This window comes from Vigna unguiculata, chromosome 6 (genome assembly GCF_004118075.2).
Source record: "Vigna unguiculata cultivar IT97K-499-35 chromosome 6, ASM411807v1, whole genome shotgun sequence".
In the NCBI taxonomy this organism is placed as follows: Eukaryota; Viridiplantae; Streptophyta; class Magnoliopsida; order Fabales; family Fabaceae; genus Vigna; species Vigna unguiculata.
The window spans coordinates 18,800,872-18,825,945 of record NC_040284.1 but is presented as its reverse complement, the minus strand read 5'-3'; the positions used below and the strand labels follow the sequence as shown (position 1 = coordinate 18,825,945).

General features: G+C 30.3%; 2 protein-coding genes and 1 pseudogene across 4 annotated transcripts; all 3 read right to left on the bottom strand.

The window, feature by feature from the left end:
- Positions 1-1,278: 1,278 nt before the first annotated feature.
- Positions 1,279-7,237, bottom strand: LOC114187464 (annotated as a pseudogene).
- Positions 7,238-10,752: 3,515 nt separating this feature from the next.
- LOC114189076 (ankyrin and armadillo repeat-containing protein) lies at positions 10,753-12,903 on the bottom strand. 3 transcript variants are annotated; one of them, XM_028077782.1, is made up of 2 exons: positions 12,805-12,903; positions 10,753-12,626 (listed from the first exon to the last, which is right to left on the bottom strand). In XM_028077782.1, the coding sequence occupies exon 2, from the start codon at positions 12,578-12,580 to the stop codon at positions 11,195-11,197; it is 1,386 nt and encodes a 461-aa protein (XP_027933583.1). In that variant the 5' UTR covers positions 12,581-12,626; positions 12,805-12,903; the 3' UTR covers positions 10,753-11,194. The 3 variants fall into 3 exon arrangements, with proteins under 3 accessions (XP_027933583.1, XP_027933585.1, XP_027933584.1); XM_028077784.1 differs by having other exon boundaries at positions 10,753-12,594; positions 12,805-12,897; XM_028077783.1 differs by having other exon boundaries at positions 10,753-12,674; positions 12,805-12,887.
- Positions 12,904-15,317: 2,414 nt separating this feature from the next.
- LOC114186980 (DNA-directed RNA polymerases I and III subunit RPAC1-like) lies at positions 15,318-20,143 on the bottom strand. The gene is made up of 9 exons (XM_028075074.1): positions 19,849-20,143; positions 19,439-19,624; positions 17,872-17,998; positions 17,626-17,712; positions 17,334-17,527; positions 16,691-16,786; positions 16,494-16,587; positions 16,201-16,320; positions 15,318-15,558 (listed from the first exon to the last, which is right to left on the bottom strand). The coding sequence occupies exons 1-9, from the start codon at positions 19,999-20,001 to the stop codon at positions 15,455-15,457; spliced, it is 1,161 nt and encodes a 386-aa protein (XP_027930875.1). The 5' UTR covers positions 20,002-20,143; the 3' UTR covers positions 15,318-15,454.
- Between the last annotated feature and the right edge of the window lie 4,931 nt (positions 20,144-25,074).

Below are 25,074 nucleotides of genomic sequence, written 5' to 3'. Positions count from 1 at the left end.
TCCATGTTGATGGCCAAGACGGTTCAGTTCGGGCCCACAACCGAGTAGGGTCAAACCAAAAGACTAACCTAAATAAAAAATTTAATGATATATTTAAAGGATAATAATATATTTTTCATATTTAAAAGAAACATCTATAAACTAAATTTTTTATTTTTTCTTTTATTTTGTAGACTCTTTTTTATCTTAACCCGTGAACCAGAACCGAGCCAAATTAACGGCTCTATCCGTGCGTATGAACGGATCACAAATTAATTTGTCATATTAACAAGTATTTTCTCTCATTTTCTAATATAATGTTCTTATGCTACATTAGTTCACGTGATAAGAAATGATTGGAATGGCGAAAGCAACATGAAATAGAAAAAGGTGATTTGAATTTATTATAAAACCTGCATTTCAATTAATATTTTATTTAATTAGTTATTATTATAACACTATATTAAAGTTGTGATCACATCTCCCATGACGGTGTATATAAATATACTTATACTTATATATATATATATATATATATATATATATATATTAAATAAAACAAAAAAGAATTTGGTGACTGACCCATTAGCCTCCGAAATTGTCTTTGACGGGACAAGTCAAAAATTTTAACCCACTGGGCCAAATAGTGTTTCTCCATTTTGGTGGATTTGACAAAAAAGGCTGACCTTATTCATTTTGTTATCTCTAAATGACAGTTAATTCTTTTTATCTTCATTACTTTTTTTTACAGGCTCACAATTCTTTCCCATTTTATTCGGACTGCACAATTTAAAAGTTATTGTTTTCTAAAATTATTCAGAAGTAAAAGTTGACTTTTAAATATAAAAATTGACTTAAATTAATTTAAGTGTCATTTTTACCTATTTACGATCCATTGGATTGTATAATTTAGGGGGAAAAGTAGCTTCTAAAATGTTGCTCTATCTGAAAATCATTTTTTACTCCTGTGCCATCTGAAAGTTAAAAAATGACTTTCAGATTTTAGAATCTAGAAAGAAAAAAGAAATGAAAAAAGAATTTATGGAGGTGTAGGAAAAAGTTATGGAGTTGGAGAAAGGATGTGCCTTCTTATACATGAGTAAAAAAAACTTCTCCAACGTTCTATTTAAAAGAAAAAATAACGATTTTGTTTTTCGGCAACAAAATTTTTTGATATTGTTCAATGGTAAAGTTTTTTGTAATTATTCGTCACAAAAAAGAATAGGGTAAACTCTTTCTTGAACAATTAAGAATAAATCTTTATATTTTTCTGGCATTATAAAATTAGTTTTAGGGAACAATAGGATGATGATATTATATTGAAAAAGAAAGTAAGACACACTGATTATCCTTTGTAATTTTCCCAACTTGATGCATTCAAACAAATATGAAAAAAAAGAAGGAAAAAAAACTCTTATTTTAGTTGGTCAAAACTGGAATTGGACCTTGTGGTGTACTCTGCCACAAGTTGAGCAAAAGAAGAAAACCTGTCCTCTAGCAACCTTGCTGGGGAATCATACTCCTCAATAAGTCCTGCAACAATGTCCAATGAAATCATGAACAAATGTACATTAAAATGATTTAACTTCGTAGAAGAATGTACTATTAAAGCCTCTTCTCACCTTGATTAAGTAGTAGAATCATGTCACTGTCAATGACAGAAGTTATTCTATGAGCAATTGTAATGACTGTGCAATCAGAAAAATATTGCCTAAGAGTTTGCTGAATCAAATTATCTGTAGCTGTGTCAACTGATGCAGTAGCTTCATCTAGCACCAACACCTTACTCTTCTTAAGCAGTACTCTACCAAGACATACCAATTGCCTCTGACCCATACTCCAATTTTCTCCATCCTCACAAACTGCACCATCCATTTTCAATGTATTTAAACTAAATTCATGTCATGTATATTTATGTTCAACAAAGTTATGAAACAAACCTGCATAGTCTAGTTTTCCTTCTTTCCTTCTGACTTCATCTCCAAGTTGGCACTTATCAAGGGCCTACATAAGAGAATTCCAATTTGAAGTGAAATGTTTTGATAGAAACTTCAATCTAGTCTCTTTTTGTTGTGACAAATGAAACCAACCCACCTCCCATATTTGTTCATCTGTGTACTCTTCAAGTGGGTCCAGATTACTTCTCACAGTACCTTCAAACATGGTTGGATCCTGAGGGATAATGCTCAGTCTAGACCTCAAATCATGAAGTCCAATGGATGAGATGTTGATGCCATCAATCATAATTTTCCCAACAGTAGGCTCAACAACTCGGAATAGTGTTTGTATGAGAGTTGATTTGCCACTTCCTGTTCTCCCAACAATTCCAGTTTTAAGTCCTCCATGGAATGTGCATGTAAAGCCATGCAACACAAATGGCATATGTGGAGCGTAACGTACCTTCATCAAGTGTATGCAACTTGGCTCAAGTTTGGTAAATCAGCAACAAAAGGAGAACATAATATAATGATAGAATCCAAATTATTCTTCTGAAATTAAGCCAATCAGCAATTAATATCCTGTAATTAAGCTAATCAAATTTCTGTTATTAGGTTATTAAATCTTCTGTATATGTACCTGTCTCCAATGGATAATAAGACATACATTCAAATCATCTTTCTCTCTTACATAAAATGCAACCATATTAACAAGTCCAAGTACCTGCAGGTTGTGAATATCAATCCTGCCACATGATGGCCAAGAATCATGAGGCCGGTTTTTTCTACAACAAGAGGAGGCTCACTAGGAATGGAAGTATACTGAAGAATTCTTTCCACTGATATAATTTTGGTCTCCATGCTGCAAAGTTCCCATATCATCCATGATTGTGTAATGTTCAGATTAAGGCCATAGGTTACAGCTAAACCAGCAATACCTTCAAGAGCAAGAAAGAGATAGTACCGCGATTATGTTCTAGTACCCTTTATGAACACACACTTTTGATCGGTAAGTTAGATATTGGATTTGAGTTTCATACCTGAATCTATGAATCCATGTGGAATAGATATCAAGAATATCAAGCAAAAGGCAAATGTGATAGAAGACAAGATATCTAATCGGAAACACAACCATTCCATAGCAGCAGCATTATTGAACTTGGGGCGAGAATATCCATCCATCAGTTTCATATTTGTTTTCTGAAATCTTGATACCTGATCAAAGCTCCTGATGGTTGATGCACCTGATATTGTTTCAGCAAAGTGCTGAATCACAGGAGCGTTGCATACCCCAACTAAACGTGATAGTTCCCGGGCTGATGGTAAATAATATTGCTGATGAATTGTAAGTTTTTAAGATGTCAACTCAAAGCATGATAAATAAACTTGGCAAATGATCCAGACACATCTTTATACCCTGTCATCAAAGACAACATGGTGCAAAACAAAAATACCTGATACCAAATGTTGATTGCTGTAATAGGAATAAAGACAATGAAAACCTGCCATGCAACTTGAGACATTACTGCTACAATTCCGAGGAGATGGACTACAGAGGAAGCAAAGGATCCAGTTTGAAAAGGAATGTCTATATCCACTGCACTTTGATCAGTAGAAGCCTGAAAAGAGCATAGAATTTATTCATTTTTTTGAGAAAATTCGTCTTATAAATAAACATTGAAAAGTGAAAATAACCAACAATGATGTTGTGAAGAACAGTTAACTAATCAATGATACCCGAAAATATATTAAGGATTCATATATTCTTCTCAAAACCATAACAAATGGAATGCATAGTGTGACATCATAGTTCCACATACCCTATTAAGGATTCTACCACTTGGAGTGGCATCGAAAAATGACATTGGAGCACGGAAAATGCAGAGATGCATGTTGTTGAAGAGTGAAGTAGCTGTCTTATAACCAGTTGTGGCAACAAGTGTTGCTCTAGCAAGGACACAGATAGAACTTCCTATGGCCAAAGCCACATATACAAATATAAGGGCACTTCCTCCAACAGGTGGCTCAGCATCAGATGAGATAGGAGTTGCCCAAGCCATCCAATAGTTGCTTCCAATTTGAAGAAGTTGAAACATAATTTCAGCAATCAATATGAGTGGTACAAGTGCTCCTCCATATGTTGTTGTTACATATTTCCAATAAACTTCAAACCCTACTTTACCTTTCTCTCTTTCTTCTTCTTGGATAAGTTGGCCTTTTGGATCACATTTGTTATCTTTTCCACCATTTTTCTCATTTTTCCTTACTTCCTTTTCTTCAATACCATGAGAAACAACGAAACTTATTACATCCTCTTGTGATGTACTTGTTATAGCAGACGCTTTCCCTCCATCTATTGAATCAAGTGCAGACAAAGCTTCTTTATGAGCACCAACAAGTTCCATAAAATCAGTGCCTGATTTGAGCAGATGATTGTATTTTCCACTTTGAATAATCTTTCCATCTTTCATGACCTAACAATAAAGCATAATCTGGTGAGAAATGTAGGAAGAAGGAAAGCAAACTAAATGAATTAATGACAGCATAATTCTGAGAACTGCTACCAAAATAAGGTCAGCGGCAGGTAAGAACTCTACTTGATGAGTGACATAAACCACTGTCTTTGAACTTAAATGGTTCAGTAAGCATTCCTGTCATATTCATAAAACGAAAAGGCTCATTACTGGTACAATGTTCATGCTACTTTGAGAACATTTGACAAAAATGCTTGAGAAAGTTTTTGGTCTATAATATATACAAAGAATACAATAGAACAATAACACACTACATTACAAATTACAGTAGAAAATGAGTTACCTGAAAAAGATGAGATCCTGTGTGAGCATCCACAGCACTAAACACATCATCAAATAGATATATATCAGCATCATGGTATAAAGCACGAGCAATTTGTATTCTCTGTTTCTGTCCACCACTCAAATTTATCCCTCTCTCTCCTATTATAGTCTGATCTCCAAATGACAAAACATCTAGATCCTTCTTTAGGCAACAAGCTTCAAGAACCTTCTCATACCTTTGCCTTTCCATGTCCTTTCCAAACAATATATTATCCTCTATCGTGCTACTTTGTATCCACGGTGACTGAGCTACATACGCCTTTGTTCCACACACCTTCAAAATCCCTGATTTCTTGGGTACTTCTCCTAATATACAAGAAAGAAAAGTAGACTTGCCTGATCCAACACTACCACAAATAGCAACCCTCATGCCATGAAAAACTCTGAGATTTATGTTTTGCAATATTGTACTGGGGGAAAATGAATCCCAAGAGAAATTACCATCAACTACTTCAATAGCTACATTAGAACTACCATGTGGAAGCTTCTCCACAACATCAAATGGAATCTCATCCAGACGAAGAAAAGATGCAATTCTGTCAAGAGAAACCTTAGTCTGTGCCATCATTGAAATTGTCTCTGGAAGATTATAAATGGGTTCTTGGAGAATCTGGAATGTGGCAAGTGTGGACAGTATCTTCCCTGACTCAAGGGGGATCCCTACAAGTATACAAGTACCAAAAGTAACCACTGACACAAATGCTGGGGCACACCAGAATACAAATATGATCATGGCTAACGTGTACATAACTTTTTTTAACCAGTCCTGCTCGATCTTTCTGAGTTGGGTTATGTTTGACAGAAACTTCATTTCCCATCCTTGTAGTTTGAGAATCCGCATGTTCCTCAAAATCTCAGATGTTGTTTTCATTCGTGCATCTTTTGACTCCATCAACTTGTTATGAAACTTCTCTTGGATTGAACTCAAGGGAATGTTTGCCCACATTACTATGAGAATTGCAACAAGGCCAGAAACTGAAGCAAGCCCAAGATTTCTATACAAAATCAACAAGGCTACTATAACCTGTAGAACTACTAACCACAGATCATGTAGATGCCAACTGAACTCACCAACTTTTTCTGCATCAACGGTCATGAAGTTGATTATTTCCCCAGTAGTGTGGCCGTGCTTGGATTGACATGAAAGATTCAAGATTTTATTATATATCATTGTCACAAGCAGTGCTCGCATTCTTATTCCAACCTGCTGCAACCTAAAAAACCAGTGCCTCCTTGTGAGGCACTCCAAAAGCTTTGCCACCAAAAATGCAGTCACCAATACAAGGCCCTCATGCTCAAAATTCCGTTGTCCGTTAAGGAATTGTACAAAACCATCAATAAGATAGGGACCAACAAAAGAAGCAAATGTGTTTAGCAATGCAAGGATGGCTGTGAAAATAATCTCTTTCCAGCTTGAGAATACTAATGACTTCACTAACATTAGTGTGTCCACTGTGGTAATAGCTCCACATTGTGCCTCAAGCCTATCCCTAAAAGTTGGAAAAGCTCCAGTTAAACTGTCTCTTTTGTCAAGTTGTGGAACATCCTCAAGGTCCAAAGACTTCTTCCTTCCAAGAGTAATCAAAGGACCAATCCAAGAGAAGGTAAGAAGACCAAATATTCCAGAATTAGAGTAAGGTGTAACTGTGTCACTCCCCTTGGTCTCTTTTGTCTCAAACACGTCATCTCTTAAGTCAGCATCCAAAAGAGATTCTTGTAAAGTACTATCTCCTACACCACCCTCATTTTTTACAAACAACTCCAAGTAAAAGAAGAATAAACAGACACAAACAGAGAAAGCATCAGAAACTAAGCTCTGAAGGGGCAAACCAGACTGCTTTTTTTCATACAGAGCAAAGTTCACTATAAAGCAATAGCCAGAAACAAAGAGGTAAAGGACGCACCAAGCTCTGAAGAAGAATGGTAATCTTCTTTGCCTTGAAATGAAGAGTTCCATGTGCAAGCAAACACCAACAACACCCCAAGCTACTGTTTTGAGCAGAAAATCCGAAAGGGTCGCAAGCTTTTCTTCTGACCAACCATTTTTATACCAACAAAAGTAATCAAACAGAAAGAGTAGAAAATTGATGGCCGAAACAAGAAGGAAACAAAGTGGAGCCTTTGCAAACGTAATGTTCTCTGTGGAACTTTCTCTGGTTCTAACTGCGACTTTCCTCAACACCAGCGACACTAAAAGCACCACCAATAACAGTAGATGAAGGAAACCAGAGAAGCCATGCAAGAAAACGGGCTTCACTAAATATGTCAGAATACTACTGCCAAACAACATTATGAATGTACAACAATTGAACTACAAACAATAACTAGGAATTTGAGTTTGCAGGGGAACCTTGCATGGATTCTAAAAAGTGGGTTGGTATCTGAATGAAGACATTCTGGTTATGGATGACAATGAAGTTATGGTCAATGAATGAAAACAAGAAACGAAGAAAAGAGCAAGAAAATGGAGGTTATATCTACCAGGAAAAATGGTTGGGAATGGAAAGTTGAATGTAAGCTAAATGCACGATGAATATCATATTGCACGTGATCTGAGTAAAAGTTCTGTGGTGCAAGTTAAACACAGTTGCCATATTAAATAAATCATTACAGTTGCAATGTTTAGGTTGTCTCACCAAGAACGTGAAGGTGCCAATAAATTCAATTTTTATTTTATTCAGAAATGCCCCAGGTTAACGTGCCCATAAATTCAATGTTTAGATTGTCATTTTTTTAATACACATTTAAATCCGTGTCTTAGAAATTGTATTAGTACCACAAATCCTGAATTTTAATAAAATGGTAATGTAATATAACAATGCGAATTTCGATGCAGTTATGGTTTACTTTTGTGCTTGAAGGATTTTGTTTGCAGTTTTTCTCTACATTGTTAGATTGTATCAACATATACTATTATAATATGATGAATGATGAATTGAAATTTATTAATATTTAAATTAGGTTGGTATGTAATAAGAACATATAATGTTTGTTTTATGACATGTAGCGTGCAGACACATTTATCAGAGAAAAAATACTGAGATATTTAGGTTGTATATTATATGTTGAGATACTTTTTCTTTGTATGTATTTATAATAATTAAATTTTCTAAAAATACTAAAACTAAAATCAGTGTCACCTAAACAAATATAACAAAATATAATAGAAATATTTTATTCCTTAAATTAAGACAACAAATGAACAATTTTTTCCTAACTTTCAAAAATGTTCAATAAAAGGATCAGGCTTAAGAAAAAAAATTAAATTTCGACCAACAAATGTTAATTTCAATGAATCATTTAAAAAACTTAATTTTAATTATTTAATTTCAAATAGTTACGTCATAAAAAATTTTAATTTAACTTAGCATATATATAATAGTTTTGATATGTTATGAAATGAATTGAAATGTAATGAATCCGTAGTTCTTAGTAATACATTAGTCGTATATGCATAGTATATTTATCGAAGGTAATATAATTATTTTCTTATAAAATTTAACTAGTCTAATATTTTCAGAACAATGTTTATTTCATTAAAAAATGTAATAAACTAATTTATTAAATTTTAATGTTAATGTATTAAGAACCTTGTAAATATTTTAAAAAACATACTAAATAATATATAAATATAATTCTAAAAGCTCAAGCGTAAAATATAATCTAAACTTCTTTGCAGTCAGGTGAAATTAGTGTCATGTCATCGTTCTCTAATAGGATCTGTTAATAGTCAACTCTTTAAAATATTTAAATCCATTTAGAAAACTTTCTTCAACTTTTGTCAACTGTCATCTTGTTTGTATTCAGACTATAAAATTAACGTCATTAATGTTTTAATTTGGTGTCGTGCTGTCGTTTGGATGGTTTCGTGTTTAACTCACTCACATCGTCCCTGACATCTTCATTCATCTCCGATTTATTTAAACCAAACAATTTCTCAAAATTAATATCTTGGTTGAGTTACCAATTTTATTTTCTATAGTACCTTCTCCAGTTTCACTTCATATTCATAATAAGAACAATTCCTTCCTTTATTAAGACAATTTTATATAACTTTTTATGTTTTTTTTTTAAACAGATTGAACTTTTTTTTCTTTCAATCTTTATCATTTTCTTAACAAAAATAAAAAATTTCAATACCATATATATATATATATATATATATATATATATTAAGATTTTATTTTTTTTGTTTTTTTCTAAATTGGATTTTTTTCCCATTTTTATCATATCCTTACAAAATTCAAAATTGGAATTTTTTTCTAACATTTTTCTCATAATTGATGACAAGACTTTCATTTAATTGGAAATTAAATCAAAAAATAACTCAACCGAATTTGTATTTATTATGTAATTTTTATATGTTACCTCTGTAACTTACGTAAAAGAAATGTATACCGATTATTATAAGATCTGGAAAAAATTAAATAAATAAATATTTATTTATTTAAAATAAATATTTATTTATTTATTTTAAATAAATAAATATTTATTTATTTAAAATAAATATAATTAAAGGATCTTTACGGTAATTAAAGTGAAAAATTATAAAAATAACAATCGTAATTCAAGTGGTTAAGTGTATCGAATAATGTTGAGAAGATTAACCTCCGGTTGAATGTTCGATGTGTATGACATCGGTTAAATTTGAGATATACGAATTTTTGTTGTCTTGATGTATGTATGTTGAATTGGTTTGGAATACAGTGGAATAGCAAGGACTGCATAATAATATGACAATTTTATTAAACACTAAAGATATCCAATTTTTTAAAGGAAAATATACTTTAACCCACTTTTTTAACTTATTTTTAACTTATTATTTTAATTATCATTAAATCATCATATTATTAAAAAAAATCAAAATAGATAATCTAATGATAATCAAAGGAGTGAGTAAAAAAGATAGATTAAAGTATCTTTATTCTTTTCTAAAAGCAGTTCAATGTTGCATACATTGGTCAAATTACCGGTCTTTTGACATGAGATGTTTTTTCATACACTAACTTTAAAATTTTATGCAGTAAAATTTTAATACTATAGTACTTTATAGATGAAAAACCCTGTTTTCTTTGGTGCAGATACAATAAGGAAATGCCAGAAAGGTGAATACTGTGCAGTTTACACGAATAGATGCTGGTTAAGAAATAGAGACCAAAAGTGTACGAGAGTTGCATTTACAATGACACCACAAGAATGGCTTTTTCTAATTTTAGCTAGATATCAGTTCTGAAAAGCATTAAGCTTATAGAAAGTTCTGCATGTTTATTCAGTGGACTCAATTTTTACAAGATGTATCTCTTAATCTTACCATTCTTTTTGTGGCGGCAAAAGAGTGACGAAAACCTTTTGGGACAATATGTTTTTATTACTATAATAATAAAATCTCATACTTATTTTTATTTCATGAAAGAAATTGTAAAAACAGTAATGAAAAAGAGGTCAGTTAGTGATATGTATAGGCTCAATTGATAAGTTTTTAACTTTTGAGAACTTCTTACATATAAAACCTTCTAGTTGAAACAATTTTAAAAGTAAGAATGCCGAGTTCTTTTAAGTTTTTACAAGGGCATTGAGAACTTCTAATTATAAACTCTTGCCAAAGAAAATTTTAAAGCAGGAATGTCAAGTTATTTTAAGTTAATAAGTGCATTTAAGAAGTTATATGATAGAACTTTGAAAATAGTTCTCGTGTGAGTTAATTTTAACTTAAGCAAGAAATTTGTATGTCCAAACCAGCTCATAATTTGTAGTCTACATATCAAATTACGCATACACATTAAGTATAAAAAAGTGTTTTGTCTCTGTTCTCCCTCTTTAAGACTTCTTAATTGACTAGAAACTGGATGGTCTAGTAAACATGCTATAATTCTTCTAGAGGGTGTAAACTCAGTAACGAAGCTAATGAGAATTCAAAATGAATGGCTAAAACAAACAATTTAGGTGAGTGCCAAAATGCTAGTAGCCTAGGATCTTAATAAAATGGAATGGTTGTTTCTGATTCATAATGAATAACATTAATAATGACAGTTCCAGAAAGTTATGCAAATTCAGGTGTATTGCAACAAGTAGAACTCTATCTACTCACTCATTTATATTTGTCTTTGAAATTCTACAAATATATACCACAAATAAGAAGATCCCTCTCTAGTTTCTCCTAATTTTAATCACAACATACACCTATTCTAGGGTGTAAAACTGATAAAAACTCAGATACTGACCCCACTGGAGGTGTTCTCTAATGAGATAAGAAGTTACACACCTCACTAACATGCCATGAAAGTTAATGAAACTCAAATTCTGATTAGATAACAGCACCAACAGTATTCATGGTACTGCATCAAAGTTTTGTCCTAAAACTTAAGAGAGAGAAGCCTATTCTGCACAGGCTTTGAGATCAAAAAGATAACCTCAAACTGATTACACAAGATCTGGGTTCCATGTGAGCTGCTCAACACTCATTCTTCTCAAGGATCTAGCCATGTGCTCATTGGATGCCCGAATATGAACTAACCTATTCTGCATATTTCTGAAGGAAGAAACATTAATTGCATCCGACACTCTATCATGATACAATGGATCTTCATAAAAATTCACAAGAGCCTCAGTAGCATTATCCCTTAGATCCTCAACCTCATCAACATCATTCATCAAGTCTATGAGAATCGGAATCGCCCCTGCCTCAGCAAGTGACATTCTATCAGTTCCATCATAGCTCAGTTGAGCAAATGCCCCAGAAACACTCACCTTCACATCTTCACTCCCAGTCTCCAACAGCTCAACAAGAACAGGAAACGCTCCTGAATCTCGTATTACACACATTGAATGCTTGTAACCCGACAGATCCCACATCACATCCGCAGCAGAAGCCTTTGCCTCATCATTACCTTCTCTCAGAATCCTTACCAAGTGACCAGAAATTTCAACAGCATTAGCCTCAGCAACAGCCAATATACAAAAAACATCCTCAGCTATCTCTTTCCCTGAAGGATCAGGTCCTTCAAGAAGCTCAGCATAAAGGGGAATAGCCCCAGCTTGAGCAACCGGCCTAATGTAATCAACATGAGCAGATATCACACCAAGAGAATTACCAACAACAAGCTTTGTAGAGTGTTCTCCCTCACGAAACAACGACACCAGCACTGGAATTGCTCCCAATTCAACAAGCATACGCCGAGTCTGTCTGGTCACTCCAAGCAACCCAATTGCTTGACAAGCCCTTTCCCTAGACACCATGCTCCCACAACAGGCAGCCTCCACAACATAATGTAGAGCTCTTAGTCTAGTCAGAGCCTTCCTAACATCCCTTCTCATTGATAACGCACTCAAAATCTCCAACAAATACCTCCTGGTATCATCGGTGCAAGAACTCAACAAACCAATGATCATTTCCACCCCACCGTTGGTGGCAACAACTAGCCTACTTGCATTGCAATAACTAACAATAACCATCAAACATTTTATCAGGACCTTCTGCATCCTTCCATCAGAGTGAGGCAACAACCTCATCAAAGAACGAGGGGCATCGTGTGCACCAATTTCAACGGCCAACGCACCCTCACCCCTGCAAGCAATGCACTTCAAGCAATACGCAGCAGCCTCTTGAAGTGTAGGAGCAGAGTCATTTGAAACATTGTGACCAAGAATCTCAGTGAGAATGGGTATGGTGCGAGCTAAAACACGCTCAGGGGCCTGCTTAGAAAAACGCGCCAGCATCACCATGGCCTTTATTTTCTTACTCTTGGTGCCTGAAGCTATTACATCCTGATAATTTCTCAGTTCTTGATCCCAATCAGCAGGGTCCATATCTCCAATTCAATCTATTGATTGACTTATTTCAGATAATACAAATCTAATTCAATGAGCAAAAATTTAAAATCAAAACTATTACCCAAATGCCCTACAAAAATAAAATTATCACAAATACTTGCAATATTAGAAAATAAACAGACATGAAAACGATACGGGAACACCTTTTTGGAAAAAAAGTGGCTTAATTTGAAGAAAAGGGAACGAATCTTGTATGATACCTCTGAAAAATCGAAACTTTGGAACCAAACGAATGGTAGAGAAAAACCAACAGGTGGAGCACCGCGTCAGTCAGTGGTAGTCATGTTTTGATTCAACTTGCATCGGCAATTGGAAACATTGATCTTTTATACACATCTATTTATTATTTAAATTAAAAAATAAATATTGAATATGTGATATTTTGTTATATTTTATTTATATAAAAAATAAATCACAGGCTTATATATCTTGTATATCTTTAAAATATGTTTTCAGGAAAAAAAAATACAAGATTAATTTAGTTAAATTACATTTTAATTTTAAAAGTTAATATTTTTCACTTATTGTAAAAAAGTTACCCAAACCCACACATGTGAGATTTAAAAAAAAAAATAGCGTATATGAAAATTAAATATTTAACACAAACATTAATTAGTATCAATATTACACCAATATACATGTATATTATATTCTTATTTTCTGATATTTGTCAAATTAAAATGTTAATTTACCGACATAAACAAAATCAATAAAAAAATTAAACATTCAAATTAACCGACCATTATATAATAATAATAATAATAATAATAATAATAATAATAATAATAATAATAAACTAATAAAAAGTTATTATTATCGATCAAGTAAATCGAGTCAAATTTGATTCAAATTAAAAAAAAAAAAAAAGTTCAACTCAATTAAACTTAACCTATTTAATAATGACAATAACTAAATTACCATTAATTCAATCATAAAACCATACTTATATTTATTTTATTTCAGTTAAATTTAAAATACTAAACTTAACCTATTTAACAATGATAATAGTTCAATTATCATTAATTCAATCATAAAATCATATACAGTGTGAACAAAACTCTACACACCAATGTACTAAAATCAAATCAAACTATAAGATTGTTAATTTTTTTCTCAATTCAATACATTTTTCACCAAAATTCAAGGATTTACAAAAACTTAAAAATATCCATTATAAAAAAAATTCCTTACCAAAATAATTCTAATTTATAATCAAAATTAACAACACTTACCACAAAAATCTATTATCTATCTTATAATTCCATTTCAACGTAAATCTCAATTCTTTATAATGAATCAATTTCTATAACGACTTAGACCTAGAAAATTATAAGTGATCTTACAAAAAGATAATCGATTATTTTATTATTAAAAGTCAGACAATAAATATAACTTTCTACAAATTGAGATTCATTTTATTATAACCATTATCTCTCTAAAACTTTTTTTAATTCTTTGTCTATCTTTTCTCTAAATCTTTGACTTCATCCTTCATTTGTTTACATATAGGAGTACACCATAGGACTTCGCAGCAAGATCTATCTTTCTATCTGATCAATTTGTCGGACATAGTAAGTTCCTCTTTTTGCTCTTTTTTAGAGTCTTTGGATCTTTGGTTTGCATTTTTTGTCCTTGGAGTTTGCATGTTTGGTCTAAGAACTCTAGATAAATTTATGTTCAATTAGGATTGTTAAGGTTTGATCTAGACTTTTCTTGTACAAATATTTTTTTCTCTATAATTAAGGGTATCTAGAGGCAGAAAAGTTGTTTACTCATACTCAAGTAAGGGAAATCATATGTTTAAAAATTGATTGTATTGTTAAATGAGATTGTTGTTGAATTTTATGATTTAGAGTGATTAAATTGATGTATTATGTGATTTTTGCTTGTGTGATATTGTGAACATGTGGAATGACTGAATTGATGAGTTAGATACAAATGATATGTGAGATTAGGGTTTGATGAGACATATGGTGAGAGGAGTAAAAGGTTCTAGTTTAATAGTTTTACCTTGGCCAAAAGCGTTAACGAACTAACCTTATGTATGATAGGATGAAATCCATTAACAATGGTTATGCAGAACAATAGAGACAATCACAAATGCACAACTTGTACTATTAATAGAGACAATCACAAATGCACAACTTGTACTATTAATACACGTATCATGATAATTGAATCATTGGTTGAGTCTTTGTATAAAATAGAATAATAATGATTCAATATTTGAATACGTATAAGTCATTACTTGATGTCTTGTCTTGGAATGATACAGCCGTCTAACTAGTGTTTAAAACTCTTGTGTATCTTTTTATTTTGAAAAACTCTAGTTCTCAAACTTGATCGTGTAAATATATATTTTAATATATCTTTTTAATAACTGTAATATAATAGTCACATACCAGTGTTTAATGATTTTATACTAAATGGTATTTACAAATGTTCCAACTAAAACCTAAACACTCTTTTAAGTTATTTCTGCGGCAAGAGCTCAAAATATTCATTTTAATTTTACAATTTATAGTTTTTAATAAAGGAATAATTATTACCACACACTACTGAGACAATATGGTCAATAACGTGACAAAATTTTTAAATAGCCTCATCATTTATATTAAACGGTTAAAATTTGAAGATTAAAAAGAATAAGACAAACTAAAATTCATTATAGTTAAACCACCACTGGATATAAAACATCGTGGCAATGCAGACATCCAAAACTTAACTATGAGTAAGGAAATAGATTTAATTTATAAGGAGTCCTACAAAATTGAATCATATCAGAACTGAACATAGAATACACTTATCCATTTCACTGATTATAAGATTAAGACATAACAAAAAGAAGAATCAAGAAAACTCAGTAATCACACGTTCACATTTATCTTCCAAAATCTTCACAGCTTCGGTAAATAGCACTTCAGGTGGTAATGCTCCAGTTGATTCAATAGAAACTAGACAGACAAGTAAAAAATATACATGTTAGATCTTTTCCAAACTCTTCGAACATTCAACCTTTACAGAACCAATGTCAAACCAAATTTGCCAAAAATAAGTAGGAGGTCTTTACATCCATCATTTCATCTTATACCAGCCAAGATATATTAGGTGTGCAAAACTTCACGACACATGACACTATGTTTGGCCGAAATTTATTTATTGGATCAGCTTCTCATTTAATGATTCTCTTTGTTTAAATGTGAGATCCACCAAACTTGCGGTTCCCAATGTTCAATCAATCCTAATGAGTGTTGCTAGCATTCTTCTAAGAATTAATAAATATAAAGAAGAATCTTTATGTTTGCCACAGCCATTGGCTATAATCTAATATATCAACATTCTCGAGAATATTTCATTAGGAAAACAACATATGTAAGGCCATTTTTCTTAGTAAATGAGAATTAATATATAATGAGAAAGAAGCGAATTTTGGCACCAGTCATGTCAATAAAAATAATAACCTGCTCAATAAATTATTACTTCTAAGCTGAACCATTACAAGACTAGACTATTAAAAATGTAAATTTTTGTGTTTAAGATTTCAGATAACTTTGAAGGTTTAGTCCTGCTAATTCAGTAGGCTATATAACACTTACAAATGAAATGATGTTTAACGCGACGTATTGATATCCGATCTTCCCATTCTTTGCCCCCTCTTATGCATTCCCTACACAAAGTGCAATTCCGTGGTCTGGCTACTGTTGCCCTTCTTTTACCTACACACAATAACCAAATTAGCAAACTAAGAATCAAAGAGAAAAGATATTGAGATTACATTTTACTAATCAGTAGTAACAATTTGCAGCACAAGGCAGAAATAGGTGCAAAACAAGAATCATCCTTCACTGTAATATGGTCCACGACAGCACTGAAACAAAAGCTGAACTACCTTTTCCAATGTCTTCAATATCAAACACATTAGGTTGACATTTATTTACTAATTCTTCAGCCTGCTCATTCACAAAATCTTCCAAGAGTACAACCTAGAGAAAAAAAACACATTCTTACACATGACAGAATTTGCAAGTTTTTGGCAGCGTTCAAAGTGAATATGACTGCTAGATAAGATTTATCGTATTGCCTTACCTCCGGAAGCATTCGATACCAAGCAGTGGCAACTGGGGACCATTTTGCATGTGTCCTACCTATGCCTTTAACTGCATGTGCTTCAAGTTCAATTTCCTACAACAGTATTAAGTATGACTTTCAGTATTCTATACGAAGACAAGAAAACAGAAACGAGTTTCAAAAAATAGATAACTCAGTATCTTGCATTGCATGGCCAAAGAAAGGACAGATAGAAACATAGGTAAATGAACCTCGTGTGGTAACAATGTTACAATTATCTAGTCTACGAGAAAAATGGGAAATTGTCTAGGAGTGGAACTATAGGCATTGAAAATTAGGGATGGCAAACACACTCATCTCCACAAGGATTGTCCGAACCCATCCTAATTTCGACAGAAAATCTACATATTGACTGTGCACACAGATGGGTATGGGCAATATCCAGTTTTTAAATTGGATATAGATGGATATGTACATTGGAGTTAAATGTTAAAAGTAGTTTCAGGGTTGAAAGAGAACTTCACAATGTCACGTATAAAAATATCCAAAAAGCAAACCTTTTGGAGAAGAAAGTTATCCATGAGAAATAATTTATCTCTCTAAAGCTTAATTCATGAAATCCAGGAAAAAAATAAGTGATTATACTCCTTTTAGAGGTTACCTGACCAGGTCCAAGTTTAGCTAATATAATATCTGAATCTGTAAGATCAATTGAATTGCTGGGAAATCCAGGAAGTGAATTTTGGCTGCAAGTAAAGGATGTAAACGTCTTTGGCTTCGAAGATGTATTAGGTTTGACATCTTCACAAGGAAGCTCGCTCCCATTAGGTAACCACTTTAGTTTATCAGATTTCACTGCAATAATATCCCAATATCATCAGTCAAAACAGATAGCTAAATAAGAAATTAAGAGTAACATATATATTAGAAAGCAGGAGCTTCGTGTCATGTACCAGTAATTCGAGGTTGACCAACTTGACATCGTGCATGTAGCCCAAAGACAATAGTATTTCTTTCATTATTGTCATCTCCTGCAGTATCTATTCAAAAGAAAGAGAAAAATAACACATTTAACTGTGTCCATACAAGGGCAATATGAAAAGTGTACATACATAGTAGTTCAAATTTTCAAATTACATACGAGAAAGTCATAAAATTAACGAGAAATACAACTATGTATAGGTTAGTGTAATATAGACCTGGATATTCAAATAGCCTGGGATCAATACGAATTGGAACAAGACCCAATCTATGGGAAAGAACTTCATCTTGTACAACTGATGTATTGTTTGCGATATATACTCTTTCAATAGCCATTGTCGGAACCTAAAACATATAACCACAAACAAATATTATTTCCACTGGTACTTCACAACTACACCACTATTAAACTACTCAAAGCTATCATACAAACAGCAAAGAAAAAAACCAAAATAAGACTACTGTAAAATGCTATTCGTAACCGGAGCTAATAGAAGAAAATTCCATTCAGCCAGAAACATCAAAGCAAGTGAATTAACCCCCTCTCATTCATATGTCTCCGGATCTTAAGGAAATTTAAAGAGAACGTTCACCTGTAAATGCCATTACATTTTCTATATATATATATATATATATATTATCATTTCATAATAAGTAATTCCATAACTATCCTGATGTAAGATTCTTGAATATGTTAATACAAAATATGCATCTTTTAGTGGATAATAAAATTTAGAGGTGTGCAAAATTCAATTTTCTTAAAAACCAAACCACTTTAAAGGTCAAGAACCATTATTAATTGAACTGATATCAAATCATTTAAAATATTGAATCAGTTTAGAACTGGTTCCAAACCAGATTTCACTAGTCCAGGCAATGCATAGAAGAGATGGGTAGCTGCAACAACTTTAATCAAGAATCTTACTTAGTGTAACTATAAATCTGCAGCATACCTCAGTATGACAACGAAAAATTTGCAAAACCAAAAGAAAAATAAAAAAAATCCAAAGAGTAACCATTACCTACATTTATTGCTCAAAAATGGTAATTACCATTACCTATTCACCCAACATTCATCTTATTAGTACATAATAATTTTCTTTCTCTATTCCATGATTATTTACTCTTATTTCAAAGCTGATTTAATGACAGAAAAGATTGGGCAGCTTGAATAACAGTGTTTCAGACCATACAAAACGATTCACACAATTCAATGCCTTTAATTGTCTAGTAATATAGACACTAGATCTATTTGGGTCAATCGAAAGTAACTTGAGGCATCATAAAGGTAGAAATGGATCTCTTTGTTTCCTTTTCACAGTTTAAGACTTTGCAAAAAACAATCAACGTCTGCATTTAAGTAATTTCTCAAATTATTATTTAAAGTCCGCCAAATTCTACAATAAAACATTACTGTCTACAAGGATAGAAGGGTGTATCTCCCATGCAAATATAGCTGCTTGTACAATCAAAGGTTTAAAACATGTTAATTTAATTTCAAAGAATCAGACAAATCATTCTAGATACTACACAGAACATGGTGTAAACCCATTAGTTGTAAAATAAAAACGTTCAAAATTATAAACTAGTAAAAGCTCGTGACTGGGCATCATTCTCCACTATTGCCTACTTACTATTAAAAAACGAAATCTAAGAAGAACGAACAAGTGTTGGGAATTATGGCAAAGCATCTAACCTTGAAAAATAGCACTAACAAATGCATCAAAATATTAAAAAATATCTCGTCACCATTGCACGCAATTAGGGGAAGCAAAAATATATCACCTCTGATATAAGAATTCTTCGAAATGCGTTGGCAATTGCAGGATCAATACCAATCATATCAAACTCCATCTCACTATCAGTAAGCCGCTTCACTTCAACTTTGAAGTTTTTACGGAAGCTATCAAACTGCTGACTATTATCAACTCCCAAAATCGCATAAGCACCAGAATAATGTATAGTATCCGTCTACAAACACCAACATAGGAAAATGTAAATTAGAAAACAAACCCTTTATAAGATACATAGCAAGTGCGAAATATGAAAACATAACTTCAACACTTTCAGACCCTAATTGAGAAGATAGAAACTTTATCAAAACATTAATGAGTGCTAAATTTTTTTAAAAAAATGTAGCATAAAAAGTGTAAAATTAAAAACTTGAAAGAGGTCAAGAGCATATGAGAGTTTACATGTATAGGAGCATCGCTGTTACAGATAACACGCGTTTTGAAAAGTTCAAGGTGTGGAGGCATCTTCGACGGAACATCTTCTAAGCTTAGTATAAAATCAAGTCCTGATTCATTATCACTCTGTTCCGCCATTGATTCATCTTCCTCCGACATCTTTGTTGTGCTTCTTTCTCTTCTTCCTTCTTAGCTTTCCAGTGGTCTGTCGGGTTACCAGTTGAAAGGAATTGAAAGGAGCAGCAGAGCGGTTATGTGAATTGCGAACTGAGATATTTAGGGTTTAGGGTTTACCGGGGACAAACCGCTGCGTTTTATATTTTTCGAAAGGAAATAATATTCTATTTATTGAAGTTTTTTCTTCTTACCCCTCATTATTATTAAGTGGAATTCTATTATTTTTAACTAATATTTTATTTTAATTATTTATTTCTAATTTAATTTTTTATATATATTTTTTAAGAACCAACTGTTATTTTTACATGTTTTTTTATAGGACTGTATAATAATAATTTATTTATTTATTTATTAAGAATTGTTTTCTCTCTTTTTTCTATTAATGTAATATTATATATATTTAAAAATATGTACACAAATATAATAATGGATGTGTTTACACTAATTTATAGTTTATAATAAAGAAGATTAAATTTTTTTTTTCACAAAAAGAAAAATAAATTACCAGAAAATATCGTTCCAAAAAACTTTTTTTAGAATAATCATTCTAAAAAATTCATTATAAAAGGTACATAGAGTTGAAAAAGTTTCTTTCAAAAATTATGTTTTAAAAAGCTAATTCCAAAATGATATTATGTGTCATTACATTAAAATTCTTAAATAATAACATATTTTGTTGACAAAAAATATATTTTGGACCAATTTTTTAATTAGGTTAATTTAAAAACGATTTTCTTTAATATTCAAAATCTTTATAATTAATATTAATGATAAATTTAAAAACTGTTTTTATTATCAATTTAAAAATCAATTATAACTTTTTCATTAATAATAAAAATTATTTTAATTACTAATATCTAATAACTTTTAGTTATCAATAATTAATTTATAACTTTTAGTTACAATAAATTTTAGTAAATAAAATAGCTTTTATTATAAATAAAAGGTTATTAATTTTTAAAAAATAAACATCTAAATTGATTAGTATAATAATTAATTATTTATTTTTAGTTGTTAAAATTAAATTGACATTATTTACAAATTTCATAGTAGTTTGTGAAAATCTTACCTTTAATATTCTATACTAGAAATTTTAAAGAGCCTGTTCCGAACGAAGTATAAAACAGTCACTTTAAAATTATGAGTGTGTAGTTATAAATTATGGAGCTGCAGAAAGAAAATCTCTTTATTGATATCATGAATGAGATCAAGCTCGGCCTTTGAACCTCAAGATTTGAGTTTCTGAACGTCGATTAACGTGTTGTTGTTTTATTTAAATTATATTTGACAAAGAAAATAACTAAAAACTTAAATAAAAATAAAAATGTAATTAGTAGTAGAAATTTATTAAATTAGCATGTTGCATCATTGTTTTATATAATAGTCCTTTAAATTACTGGATAAATATATTCATGTTATGTTTTATACAGATATTAATAATTGTATTTATTAAAAAAATATTTAATATATTTGAATTTAGTCTAATTAATTTCGAACTCTTGAAATGTTTTTTCATATATTAATTATTTTAAAGTAAATGACAATATATAATAGTTTAGTCTCTTAAAATATTTTTCACTAATGAATTACTTCATGAAACCAATATCACTCCTATAAAAGTTGAAAAGCGAGAGATAGAAAATAATTTGAATTTTTTCTTTTTCTATAGTTTTGCGTCTTAGGGTTTATCTTTGTTGACTGATTTCCTGAGTGAACTTTTTACCTCACAAATTCTGTTCCCTGTTTCAACTTTTTATATTTTATTCTGGAATTTTGTTTTATACAAATGATTTGGTATGATTTACTTCCTTCCCTCTTTTTGTAATTTTCGTGTTGCATTGTCTGTAAGTATCTTTGAATGTATTTATTTCAAAACTAAATAAGAGTATATTTCTTAATATGAAATTAAGTTTAAATTTTTGTGAAAGAAATATAGATATTTTTATTTTTATTATTAGAAGCTAAAGATCAGTTTAGACCGATCAAATTTTTAAATAAAGTAAGTTTTGTATTTACTCTATAAATTTATTCTTTTCTTACTATATATTTTTCTTTATTATTTTGTGATATCCATGTGTTATGATTGTATGTTATATATGAATAAATGATTATACAAATGATGATGATGGTGATCCCTCAACTAATTGAGTCATTATTGGATGTATCAATGTTACTCGAGTGACAAAATGAACATCAAGAACAATAATGTAAATATTGATTACTCAAGTTATTACTCGAGGTTTGAGCAAGAAAATGTCTAAACAGTCATCTTTCCTGTATAACAATGCTTAACAAAAAATAAATTGTTCAAACTTGAGATATAACAATGGTGCACGGATTATGAAAGATGTTAGAACATGGAACTATATCCTCGCTCAAGCAACAATACGTTGTTTAAGTGTTGAAAAAGTGGTGTGCTTGATATTTTTGAACCTTGGTCAATCATATCACACGTTTTTTTCCCTCAAGTGTCGGTGTGAAACTTAAACAATAGGAAATGGTGGTGGTTTATCCAATAAACATGACTTTTTATAATAGAGTCAAATGTCTGAGTTTATTTATTATTTAATATTCCTCTAAAATTTATTCACAAATACTTGCAAATACATATTTATTTTTTCATTACTATACGAGAGACCTTGAAGAATAAGTCAATTCGAGTTATTATTTTATTTGGTGTAAGTGTAAACATGTGCTAAAATAGATATTTGATTGTTATATGATATTGATCGATTACGATAATAAAAATTACATCTGATGATTTATTTTATATATATATATATAATATATATATATATATATATATATAATATGTTATAATTTTATAGGTCAAATAATAATTATAATATTTTAATTTAAGTTTCAATAAAATGATATTGATTAAAAACTTCTAAGTTTACATATTAAATAAAAAAAGTGAAAAAAAATGCTGCGACACAGTTTAAATAAAATATTATATTACACATTTTTATTGACCCCTCGATTTTTTTGTTCCTTTTCGATAAGTTTTATTGTTCTTTAATCAGTTTTTCTTCAATGAAATTATTACTTTTTACTTGAACTAGATGCTAGAAGACTCATAATTCTTTGTTCCTACAAGTCAGCTTAATTCGATTTTCACTGTACTGTTAAAATAAGTATATAAATTAAATAAAGAGAATATTGTTTTTGGAGAAAATGTAATTGCATTTTTGTAAGTAGTTACTGTTATTTAATTCAGCATACGCATTAAATATCAATTTGGTAATTAGTATAACTTATTAACTATAATTTTAATTAAAACTAATACTATTTTTTATAATATTACATTTTATTTTTTTTTTCTCTAAAACCAATGAACCAAGCGGTATTCCCACTCTTTAGGTTGCTCAAAATTAAATCCATCTAAAAAGGTTAATAATTATTTAAATGTAATTTTCAACATTAAGTATAATTTAATGAATTATTAATCTCTCTTAGTGGTTGAAGACTTACTAAAGATATTTAAAACATGATTATTAAGAGAAGTTGCTATTATATTCACTCGAGTGTATAGAGAAGTCTAAGAATGAGGGAATGTATCACTGAAATATTTAATTATTAAGCTCTATTTTGTTTTATTAGTTATTAAATTAAAAAAAATCAATAATTCATATGTAATAGTTGAAAAAAACATATTTCTTTTATAATATATAAAATGGTGTTACATGGATGATAATGTGGGTTTGACTCAACGAGTCGGTGTGCCCGTAGGCTTGTCAAAAAAAATGGGGTGGACCAAAATATTGAGCTCGTTGGCCGCAAAAGTTCGGTCCACGTAACTCGCATGAGCCAGAGGCAGGATACAACGGGTTGACCTATGACTCGCATAAAAGAAAAACTTGCACTTGTTTATGTTTGTTACTTTTCTTGTAGACTTCTACATGGATGTTCCATATTCATGTATGAATGAAAAAGAGAAATATTATATATTTCTGAATGTGTTAAAATTTGAAGAATTTATAGTGCATATGAATATGATAAAAATATTGGATTATTAATTCATCATTCAACTCTTCAAAGTCCTTGAAATTTTATGAATTGGTTAAAGTTTTCAATTTGTTAAACATTATAAATTTTAGGTTAAATTACTCTTTTGGTTATTGTATTTATCAAGTAGTGTCAAATTGATCTTTCAGTTTTTTATCTCAATTTAGTCCTTATTTTTTTTAAATGATTCAATTTTAGGTTAAAATTAGTTTTGTTTTTATATGAATAATTTTAAATTAAATTTAAATTCTATCCAAAACTTTAAACTTTGGTTTTGTTTTGAACTTAAATTTAGTTCCTAAATTTATGTATAACAAGTCATTTGATTATTAATCTTCACTAAGTTTGTATGATATGATACACTTGATGCCTTTATATATGATGACAAAATGGTTAATTATTGAAATTAGGTTTGGGATTTAACCTTATTTAATAATAAAACTAAAAACAAATATTTAATAAAAATGTCAATTTTAGTAAGAATATCATCAAAAGATTTATATAAAAAATAAATTAAGTCTCAATTCATGGAGGAACAATATTGTTTCATTTTTACACAAATTGGAATTAAAAACAAATATAGGGACTAAATTGAATCATGTTTACACGTGACACAACTGTAAGTGACATGTGTAAAAGTAATTAAAAAATTAAAAAAACCACAAATTGATACGTGATATTGACTTTAATGTCATTTGGACAAAATTAACTACAAAGACTAAATTTAATATTTTTTTAAAATTAAGGACCAAATTGAGAAAAAAAATCTGACAGACTAAATTGAAACTACTTAACAAAATAAAAAGAAATAATTTAAGAAAAATTTTATAATAAATAATAATAATAATAATAATAATAATAATAATTAATAATAATAATAATAATAATAATAATAATAATAATAATAATAATAATAATAATAAAAAAAAAAAAAAAAAAAAAATAATAATAATAATAATAATAATAATAATAATAATAATAATAATAATAAATAATAATAATAATAATAATAATAATAATAATAATAATAATAAATAATAATAATAA